Source organism: Talpa europaea (assembly GCF_964194135.1).
Source record: "Talpa europaea genome assembly, chromosome: 1".
Taxonomy (NCBI): domain Eukaryota; kingdom Metazoa; phylum Chordata; class Mammalia; order Eulipotyphla; family Talpidae; genus Talpa; species Talpa europaea.
In genome coordinates, this window is record NC_140073.1 from 44,761,294 (window position 1) to 44,772,849 (window position 11,556).

Genomic DNA, 11,556 nt, shown 5'->3' on the forward strand with positions numbered 1-11,556 from the left:
ATCCTTCCCTCTTTGCTACTGCACTACATAGTACCTTCCCTTCCTTCAGCCTTGGTCTACACTGGCTCTGGAAAAGAACCAGAGTCAGTAGAGGCAGGGAAGACGATCCTAAGACACCACTTTGTCTGAAGGAGCTGGGTAAAGAGTAAACAGTAGGCACCTGAGGCAGGAGATCCCCACTGGAAAAGACTACACTCCCATGCCATCTGTGAAAATAAAACCCTCTGTGGGAAAATGGCTAGGAGGAGACAATACAGAAGCTACATTCCCCGGTGTTGAATGGCTCAACTATGAATAAGGTCGTTAAGTCTGAAAAACATGGTTGGAGTAAGAGCAAGAGAGGGCAATGGAATGGGGAAAAAAGGTCTAAGAACTGAAAGAACATGCGAGAACAAGGCTCTGACTTGATAGGGAAAAGTGGAACACACACCAGGCTGAAAGCTGAGATGGCTAAAGTCTTCCCTATCACAAAGGCCACAGGAAGGGGCAATACTCTTGATCTTGGCCCTGTCTATGTTTAACATGGGAAGGCAGCAACATGTGCAGAGCGCAATGCAGGCAGGTGGCAGTAGGGGGTGCTCTCAAGCAGCTCAGACAGCAGCCCCCATGCTTCCTTTAGCTGCAGTTTCACTTCTGGGGGTGAATTGAATACTATGCTATGGCTGGAGATATTGATTAAATATCTTGTTCCTCAGAACCTGAATCACCAAGTTTCAGCCAACTTTCTGGAGAGCACAGCAGGTCTTAGAACCTTCAGTGCCAGACATCCTACAAAGCACAAGCATCCAAGTCAAGACACGATGGTAGCTCTCACCATCTCCCACGTCATTACAAAGGTTTCTCCCAAGTGAACCTCCCACAAGCAGCATTCTGGGAAGCTGGTCTGTGATTAGGCACTCCTACAAAGTCTTTAGGAGATGTTAATCTCCTCTGACTCCTAAGAGCCAGCTTCCTTACCCACCCACAATCTGGAATGTTGTGACTCCTTGCCTCAGTGTAGAACAGTAATTTACCTAAGTGTATTCCATTAGATAAAAATAAAGAGGGCTCTCAGGCTAAATGAGAAATGCTGGATTAAAGCAAATCCAACATTTTCCAAAGAAGAGTATACAACATCTGTTATTTCCTAAACCTGTTAGACCACAAAACCTTTTTCTCCCATTAAATTCCTGGGGTAAGTTAAGCTGCATGGAACATGCTCTGGAAAAAAGCTTATCCTAGAGGAATCCAGTCCATCCTCTAGGACTGCATTCAAGTTTCATCTCTGGCAGGATGCCACCCAGAAAACGACTGCCAGTCACACCTCCACCCACCTCCCAGGAATTCCTACAGCACTGGAGGGTACAACTGCATCATGTACAACTGACCCCATTAACTGTGACTTAGAAGCTAAGAATATAGCAGGTGCTCAGTATATAAGGGCTAACAGATAAGAGATGTTTTTTTATGGGGAAGTGCAGAGGTAAATGTCAGAAAGATCAGTATCAGGGTTTTAGTTATCCAGCAAAATGCCTCCACTAAACTTTGCTATTCAAGTCTCATAGACATCAAAGATATGAACAGTCTGTTTGTTTCAGGCTATTCACATACAAAGAACAGAAAGGGAAACTTGTCAAAGAGGTTGATTCCTATAATCTGTTTCTCAGAGAGAAGAGGCCAAGCAGTGAAGGAACAAGCCTTGTTCATTCCCACAGTTCTAACAGCAAGCAACACCACCATCCTACGCTGCCTCCCCTGAGAACTAGGTGTATGATTTGGGTCAGCAACAGAGCCTCAGCAGAAGTGCAACAGCACATTCCCTAAAGAACATGTGTTCCCAAAGGAATTTGGTCTGCATTGTCCTGGATCTGAGATGGAGATTAGGGTTAATGTGTGGAATTTCAATAGCCCCTCCCACTAACTGTCCTGCACGTGTGTGCGCTTCTCTCTCTCTCTTCTCACCTCACCGTAAGTCCACAGGCTTATGCACCACCCTAAGACAACTTAGAATATGAACAACTTGAATTTCTGCCCTCTCCTATGAAAATTTCCCACCAGGTTATAAACCTACAATGGCTAACCAAAAACACATATCCTTTTATCTTTACCCCTGAAAAATCTACCGCCTTGTCATCAGGCAAGGAATTCTACCTCCTCAAAAGCAAAAGCTCTCTGATCTATTTAAGATAAAAAAAAAAAAAGCATGCTGCACCTATATTTCAACATGAGGTATATCAGACCTGGAAGCCTCTCTTTTATTGATGCTAAAATTAAACAGGTTAGGAACCACCAGTCATTGACAGTGGTTGCCTAGATCTACCACTTCATTAGGGTCTGCAAAACAATGATTTTTATTAAGAGTCGGAAAACGCTGACTTATAGATGGTGTACAACTCTGTCTATAGAGTAGTCTTGTAAACAAAAGCAAAGTGTTAATCAATAAGCTCTAATTACAAGCTTATAGGTAACGAGGAAAAGAAGAGTAAGTTAAGCAGCACCATGATGAGGCAATTAACAAGATCCAGAATTTAGGAAATTCTGCAAAATTAAAAAAAAAAAAAAAGGATTGGGTAAGGAGGCAGAAAAGAGTAGGACACATGACTGGTGGGATATGGGCCTGGCAACGAAGGAGGTCCAAGGGCTGCGCAGCATCACAACAAAGCAGAATTGAAGGAAGGTTCTGCAAACGTATACAGCAATGCCCTGGAGTAAGAGATCATGGCAATCACTGCCAAAGAAAGGGAGGAATTCAAAATGACACTGAAATGTCCTGCCTTAGTAATTCTAAGAGAAAATGGTAGTGTCTGTACCAAAACAAGAAGTGACTTCTTTCAGAGGCACTAAGGGAGCTGTGGTGGGAGTCACAATGACTTTCAAGAAATCTTTTAAGCCTCCCCTGGTGGCACAGGTGGTTGAGCGCCGTGTTGTGAAGTTGTCCACAGCCTCTGCAGCACCGGTTTGTTCCCGGGCCGGTGAGGGTCCCACATGGCGTGGCAGACCTCTCCTGTCACGCCTGATGCTCCCCTCAGCAGTGTATTTCGTCAGTCTGCCTGTTCTGTTCCCTGCTCTGTCTCTAGTGAATCCTCTCACCCTCCCACGCCTCTGGCCTATACCCCAGTTCTTTTATAAATAAATGAATAAATCTTTTAAAAAAAAAAAAAAAGATACCCTACTATAAATATCCATTTTAAAACATACCATTAAAAACCACTCTAGCAAGCCCATCTGTCCTGGGCAACTTAGCCCACTAGACTTTGCCGATGGAGAATACCCACTACATTTTCATTCATTCGTGTACTCATTCAACACACAATCAATGTACTGCACCTGCACCATGCTAGGTGTCAAGGACCCCAAGGTGAATCAGCCCCAGTTCCTGCTATCTTTAACGAGCTCAATTATACCTGCTTTGTCTGTCAAGGATGGGTTGCCTATGAATAGGTGGCCAAACTGCTTCCAAGATACCAAATCCCTAACACCAGTTACCACCTGCCATGTGTGAAACATAAATACGTTGGACATTTCACTCTATCCTTAACCTGAGGACTTACAGTCTACTGTGCTTTCCTTTAAAAAGAAGGGATTCTAGCTCTCATCACTGTTACCCCAATTCCTTATGTTATGGATGGCCTAACTTTGCCCACAGAACAGAGAAGACAAAGATGTGAGAGGTCAGTTCTGCCCTCCATAATTCCTAAAAGTTGATAATAGAGGAAAAAAGGATGAACTGTATGAGCTTAATAAAATAACTGTAGGGCCTCCCTGGTGGTACAAGGGGTTAAGTTTTAGCACTATCAAGCTACTGCCAGCCACTGCAACACGAGTTCAATCCCTGGCCAGGAAGCTAACTTGCATGGCGCAGCAGACCTCTCCTGTCTCGTCTGCTGCTCCCCTCAGCAATGTATTTCAGTCAGTCTGCCTGTTTTGCTCCCCTTTCTGTCTCATCCCCCAACACCTCTGGCTATAACCCAGTTCTTGTATGCATAAATAAATAAAAATGAATCTTTAAATAAAAATAAAGTAGCTGTAGGTCACAGCTTGATCCCTTGTTGCTTGGTTCCAAAGAGGTAAGATATCAAAGGAGGCCCTGCTCCACTGATTTCCCAGATAAGCATGGAAGTTCAAAGGAAATGTGCTAAAGACACATAATAAATCAAAGAACTCAAACTAGAATCCTGGCTACATGACAACAAGCTTATCAAAAGCTAATGGACCTCACAAAGCAAGTCAGTGAGGAAGGAGGAAACCCCAGAAATCCTGTAAAGGCTTAGAAGAGGGCATGGCTGTGCTGTATAGTGCTAACAAGCTAGAGAGGAGATTTCTGTGCAGCTTATTTCCCTGTTCCTCTGGTCCTGCACGTTGCAAACAAGGCTCATGGATATGGCAGAATTACAGAAAGAGAGTTGTGGAAAACTACCACTGAGCCAAGAGAACAAAGCACCTCCAGAGCATACTCTTGGCATATGTAAGAGTGCAGAGATTTGAAGGATCTTCTGGACAAGAGTGGGGAAATCTTATGATGGGACAAGAGTGAAACCTCACCCATAGAGAGACACAGTGATTAGAGGATAAAGTCACCGTGCTTGCGCTGCGCTCCACACTGTCTTATGACATTCCAATACTGTCTGTTTTCTGGCTACAGCTGTCACCAAGAAAAGGGAGCAAAAGCAGTCTCCACCCAACTATGCACTTGACAGGAGAGGATGAAAGGGGATGTGGTGCATACTCACATCCTGTCAATGATCTTGAGGAAGACACTGCAGTCCTGGAGCTGCAGCAAGGCCTCCACAGGGTCAGCCACACGCAGACTGTTCACCTGCCAGACAAATGGAAGAGCTGGTGAAACTCATAAGTACCCAAAAGCCCCACAGTTCATTCCTTTTCCCAGATGTTGACAATTATTGTCTACTCATCACACGTGCATATAGTTATAGGAATGAAGAAACAGCTAATTTTAGGATTTTTAAAAAAATTTTATATATTTTTATACTAGAGCTGGGGTACAGGCCAGAGGTGCAGGAGGGTGAGAGGATTCACCAGAAACAGAGCAGGGAGCAGAACAGGCAGACGACAGAAATACACTGCTGAGGGGAGCAGTGGGTGCAACAGGAGTGGTCTGTGGCACCATGTGGGATTCTCGCTGGCTGGCCGGCCAGGAGCAAACCCACACTGTCAAGGCTGCAGACAGCTTCACAGCACGGCGCTCAACCCTCTGCACCACCAGGGAGGCCTGCTAATTTCAGGACTTTTAATTTCAGTAAAGAAATGTTGTACCTACTCAACCACTAACAGCTGAATGCTACCTTCAAAGGCCTTTTGGGCTTCAACTAAGACCTTAAGTTCTCTAGAACACAAGACCTGGAACCACCTCTGTCTCTAGAGAGGAATCCGATGGCTGGGAATCGGAGATGGGGGAAAAGAAACTTTTTATACTTTGTAAATCTCAAACATTAAAAAACTCTAGACCTCAAATTTTTATATTATAGCTCTTCGTATCTCTAATATTTGAAATATCGAAAACTTATACTGAATACTACATGTATTTTATATACTCCCACAGACATAAAATCGTTTTAATGCATTTTAAAAATTATTTTCAGGAACTTCCTGGTGGCCAAGGGGTCAATTCTCAGCACCATCACCATTAAGGCCTGAGTTCGATCCCCAGCCAGGGAGCTAACCCACATATGGCACAGCAGACCTCTCCTGTCTTGCCCACTGTTCCCGTTAGCAGTGTATTTCATAGATCCATCTGCTCTGCTCCCCACCTTGTCTCTAATGAATCCTCTCACCCCCATCCCCTGCACCTCTGACCTACACCCAGATCTTGTATGCAAAGAAAATTATTTTCGGGCCTCCCCTGGTGGCACAGGCGGTTGAGCGCAGTGCTGTGAAGCTGTCCGCAGCCTCTGCAACGCCAGTTCGATCCCAGCCGGCCAGCAAGGGTCCCACATGGAGCGGCAGACCTCTCCTGTCTCTGCTCCCCTCAGCAGTGTATTTCATCAGTCTGCCTGTTCTGTTCCCCGCTCTGTCTCTGGTGAATCCTCTCACCCTCCCGTGAATCTGGCCTATACCCTGATTCTTGTGTAAATAAATAAAAATCTTAATTTTTTTTCCTTTTTTTTAAAGATTTATGTACTTATGCACACAAGAACTGGGGTACAGGCCAGAGGTGTGTGGGGGGGTGAGAGGATTCACTAGAGACAGAGTGGGGAATAGAACAGGCGGACTGACTGAAACACACTGCTGAGGGGAGCAGCGGGCAAGTCAGGACGGGTCTGTTGCACCATGTGCAACGGGTCTGTAGCTCCCTGGTTGGGAATCGAACTCATGCTGCAGTGGCTGCAGATAGACTCATAGTGCTGTATCTTAACCCCTTGCGCCACTAGGGAGGTCACCCAAAAAATTATTTTCATACATACAACTTTCACTGAGGGAGGAGGAAGAAATAACAAAGGAACAAGATAACTAAAGAAAAAGGGAGGAAGGGAAAGAAAATCTGGGAACCCCACAGAAAAATTCTTGTCAATTGCAATTCAATCACCTGTTCCCTTTTTTTGCCTTCAGGTAGACATCACTCTAACAGTCTGTACCATTAGAAAATTCGCCACCAGTCACATGTAAATGAATCTAGTGCATAGGCTGTTCAACAAGCGTATATGGTCCAACTTCTGGAACACCTTGTGAATACCACAGGCACCAAGTTCAGAAGAAGCCAGGCTGAAGTTTACCTTTGTATTACTTCATGTAGGAAGGACGGGATCTAACTCAATCATGTATGCAAAACTAAGGAAGGAGGCGGCAGTCTGCCTAACAAGGTACTTTTAAGAACATTAGCAAGAGTGGTTATGTGCAAACAAGTGGATTTATTGTTTATAAATGCTCTTTATTTTTTTCTTTGAAGATTTATTTATTCATGCATACAAGAACTGGGGTACAGGCCAGATGCACGGGAGGATGAGAGGATACACCAGAGACAGAGCCGGGAGCAGAATTGGCAGACTGATGAAATACAATGCTAAGGGGAGCAGCGGGTGAGACAGGAGAGGTCTGCCAGGCCATGTGGGATTCTAGCTGGTCAGCCGAGATGGAACCCGCGATGCAGAGGCTGCAGACAGCTTCACAGAGCTGCGCTCAACCGCCTGCACCACCAGTGGAGGCCCTATAAATGTTTGAGAGACACTTGAGGGCCTCCCTGGTGGCGCAGGGGTTAAAGACAGCGCTATCAAGCTATCTCACCAGTTCCCAGCCAGGGAGGAGACCACATGGCGCAGCACCTCTCCTGTCTCACCCACTGCTCCCCTCAGCCATGTATTTCACTAGATCCGCCTGTTCTGCTCCCCACTCTGTCTCTGGTGGATCTTCTCGCTCTCCCCCCCACACCTCTGGCCTGTACCCCAGCTCTTGTATGCATAAATAAACAATGATTTTATGTCCAGTGCCTCCACTAACTTGCCAGAAACCTTTGTGCCTATTTTTTTTTTTAAAGATTTATTTATTTATACAAGCACTGGGTACAGTCAGAAGCACGGGAGGGTGAGAGAATTCACCAGAGTCAGAGCGGAGAGCAGAGCAGGCAGATTGACGAAGTACACTGCTGAGGGGAGCAGCGGGCGGCAGAAGTCTGCGTGCCATGTGGGACCCTCACCCAGTGGCCGGGAATCGAACAGGTGCTGCAGAGGCTGCAAGCAGCTTCGCAATCCAGCGCTCAACTGCTGTGCCACCGGGGAGGCCCTGTGCCTATTTTTTTCAATTACCAAATGGATGGAATCTCTACCTCATATACTGTAAGGACAAAACACGGGCCTCAAAAATGGGGTTATGAATGGAATGCAGAACACATTACAAAATAAAAGTACTAGATAAAAAACACAATTATGATTAATAAAATTAAAATAATGAAGTAGATCCAGCATGACTCCTATTTCTTAACAATATAATTAGAATCAAGGTAAAAAAGCAAAAATAAACAACACAGTTCAGTACAGAAATGATACTATTTCAGTTAAATACTTTACAAAAAAACAACTTCTAGATGAACCTAAATTAACATAGATGAAAACTTTTGTTAAAATATGGACTACAAGGGCCTCCCCGGTGGCGCAGCGGTTGAGCACCGGGTTGCAAAGCTGCCCACAGCCTCTGCAGTGCCGGTTCGATCCCTGGCTTCTCTCCGGCCACCAGAGGAGGGTCCCACATGGCGTGCAGACCTCTCCTGCCGCCCGCTGCTCCCCTCAGCAGTGTGCTTCGGTCCTTCTGCCTGCTCTGCTCCCCGCTCTGGCTCTGGTGAATTCTCTCACCCTCCTGTGCTTCTGACTGTACCCAGTGCTTGTATAAATAAATAAATAAATAAATCTTAAAAAAAAAAAATATGGACTATAAAATATGATCTCTCACTGAGATCTTAAAGACTGTATGTTTTTATACCATCTTTTGAAACAAAAAAAAACAGCTTAATCCAATTAGTTGGGAAAGGTTAGGATTCTAAATATTCCAGACTTCCAGAACAACATCCCTTCCTACCTGCTGAAAATAGAGACTGCAAAAATCTAGGCATCCAAAAATTGTATCCTTTTGTTTTTAAAAGTTTTATTGCAATGTAATTGACATGAAAACCACTTCCTTGTAATACCACCAATCTAGGGGAAACACTCAAGGGCTATGAATGTTTTTTCATTAACAAGTCTGAAAAAAATCAAACCAATTAGCTGATTTAAAATCAGCTAAGGAATGTGTATTCATCTCATACCAATTAAAAGTAGTAATCCAGCAATAGCTTCTTTCCTGGATATAAAAATTTATTTTCTTCCTGTGTATTATTTTGCTCTCAAATGAGAAACCATTTGAAAGTGGAAGGAGAAGTTCTTCCATCCCTAGTCAAGGTATGAAATGTGAGAATGAGGGCTGAGCTCACTGTAGAACCAAAGGCTTTCGGAGTTGCTGAAGGCTATTGAGTCTTAAAAGTTCTCTATTCCCTATAATAATTTATTCCTTATAATTAGCAGATAAAGAAATTTTCTGCCTACACGAGGAAGTTACTGAAGTTACTGAAGGGGGCCTCCCTGGTGGTGCCACTGTGGCATTAGTTCAATCTCAGGCCAGGGAACTAACCCACATGGCGCAGCAGACCTCTCCTGTCTCATCCACTGCTCCCCTCAGCAGAGTATTTCGGTCAATCTGCCTGTTCTGCTTCCCCACTCTGTCTCCGGTGAATCCTCTCACCACCCCCACCCAGTATCTCTAGCCTACACCCCAGTTCCTGCACGAATAAAATGAATCTTTAAAAATAAAGTATTGAAAATTTGATAAACACCCTACTCATTCTATTTTATACATACACTTTTAGCATTCTGATTTATTTATTTCTAGTCTTTTTTCCCCTAGACGATTTTTTTTTAAAGATTTATTTATTTTAATATAAGATCTGGGGTACAGTCAGAGGCATGGGAGGGTGAGAGGATTCACCAGGACAGATTGGGGAGCAGAACAGGCAGACAGACCAAAGACACTACTGAGGGGAGCAGTGGGCGAGACATGAGAGGTCTGCCACGCCACGTGGGATTCTCGCCAGCTGGCTGGGATGGAACCCCACTGCAGAGGCTGCATACAGCTTCACAGCGCTGCACTCAACCGCCTGTGCCACTGCGGGGGGGGCCCCCCAAGATGAATTTCTTTTTTTAAACCACAGCTGTAATTATCAAATGTGTATGTGTGGTCGATGCTATTCACTTTAACTGTCTAACTTTTGTTTAAATTGACAAAGCCTACATAGTTATATTTTAATGCATGTTCACTGTGATCTTTGAGAAAAGCATATACAAGTATCTGTTGCTATAACTAGTCTTGTGTCTGTTCTCTGTAATAGCAATCACCATTTAAAAAAAAAAAAAAAAAGGAGGAGCACCTAAATAAACAGATCAACTAAAAACATTGTGGTTAGAAAACCCCACCAATATTCAGTTAATTTGCCAAACCAGAGATGTAGTTTATGGCCCCTCATATATCAACCAGCTATTTTTTAGGGGGTAAGGGGACAAGAGGAGCAGGACGAGAATGTTGTTAATACAGATATAGAACATTGAAATGTAATGTAAACATAAGACGTAAAATATAATAAAAACACCCATTTTAAACCATACAACTAAAACTTACATCTATTTCAGGAAGATGTCTAAGAATGCATGTTTTGTACAATAAACACATTATTTCCTGACTAGAGAGTTGATAGTGATTAAAGATACTGTTTTATTAAATCTACCTGTCTTGGAAATTAAAAATTCATTTCCTTTAAAATATTTTATAATGTTTTAAAGGTTGGCTTTTAAATTAGCCTTAGCTGATCAGTAGTCAGAGTAACTATTAAAAAACCCTGAACTAAGTAAGCATGCTCAGGCAATATTTTAAATAACAAGAGTTATCACTTAGGTATTATGCTAAATGGCTTTGTCTGTGTGTGTGTATTTGTATACATTAATTATTTTTTAGACACATCTCATAATCCTCATAATAACTCTGAGAAGTATTACTATTTTTTAAATGAGGTGCTGACAGGCTAAGTAACTTGCCCCAGGTCACTCAGATGGGCCCAAGCAGTGATTCTAAGCCAGACTGTCTGACTCCAAGGCCCAAGCGTATCATCCCACACTACCATGGCCGCTTCTGTTTCTCTGTAGCTTTGAATTCCCAATGCTCAGTATTACTTTTCCCATCTGCCATTATCTTGTGTAGAAAATATATGACAAGATCTAGTAGGATTTTGGTGAAGTAATCAAGGTGCCAAGAGGACAATGAAGGCTGACAGAAAAATAGTAAAGACAGTGAGAAAGAAAAAAAGGAAAGAAAAACAAAAAAAAAAAAAAAAAAAAGGGAGCGGGAGAGCAAGAAAACCTTATCCTACTCTGATTAAAGGTTTTTGTAGACCAAAGTTCCTGGCTCTCAGTGAAGTTTAGTATCAACCTTTCTAGACAGAAAAGTGCATAGGGAGCAGATAAGGATGGGTTTCTATGTCATTCTGCAGCCACCCTTTCCATGACAAAAGGGAACATTTATCTCAGAGAAAATTCTTCTGATCTACACCAGCAGAGTCATGGATCGCTATCAGCAGCAGTCATCAGTATCATCTTCAGAAATAATAATGAAAGTTAAAACTAAGGGGAAAGCAAAGGAATTTGGAAATGAGACTTTGCATAGCCCTGGCTCCTAAAAAGCTCCCCTCTGATCCCTCACAAACTTCCTGGAGAAGCTTGGCAAAGGAGAGAAGGCCACTCACCCACGAGAGGAGTGCAGCAGACCGGCTGGCATGGAGGGTCATCTTGGTGATGCCAGTCAGTCACCCCAGTGCACCTGGAACCCAAGGAAAAGCAATTCATTAATATCAGATATTCACGATGAAGGAGAAGGGAAACAGTTGCGTATTATCAGCTCTGAACATTTAAATAAATCACTTTTCACCTGGCATTTAACTCACCATGGGAATTTTTAGAGAGCTCAAAACACACATCTAAATTACTGTAAAACTATCATCACGTCAGAGCTCACAGTAAAAAATCCTGCATTTAATTCACTGTCCATAGCTCT

At 43.4% G+C, this 11,556-nt stretch overlaps 1 protein-coding gene across 1 annotated transcript in view; it reads right to left on the reverse strand.

Moving 5' to 3' along the window:
* Positions 1 to 11,290, reverse strand: part of NUMA1 (nuclear mitotic apparatus protein 1) — a gene marked incomplete at its 5' end in the record, with an annotated part of 30,536 nt that extends 19,246 nt beyond the window's left edge. The window contains 2 exons of the mRNA XM_084243412.1: positions 4,710 to 4,795; positions 11,249 to 11,290. Coding sequence (XP_084099538.1) covers positions 4,710 to 4,795; positions 11,249 to 11,290 — 128 coding nt within the window. The remainder of the gene's footprint in view (positions 1 to 4,709; positions 4,796 to 11,248) is intronic.
* Positions 11,291 to 11,556: the final 266 nt, after the last annotated feature.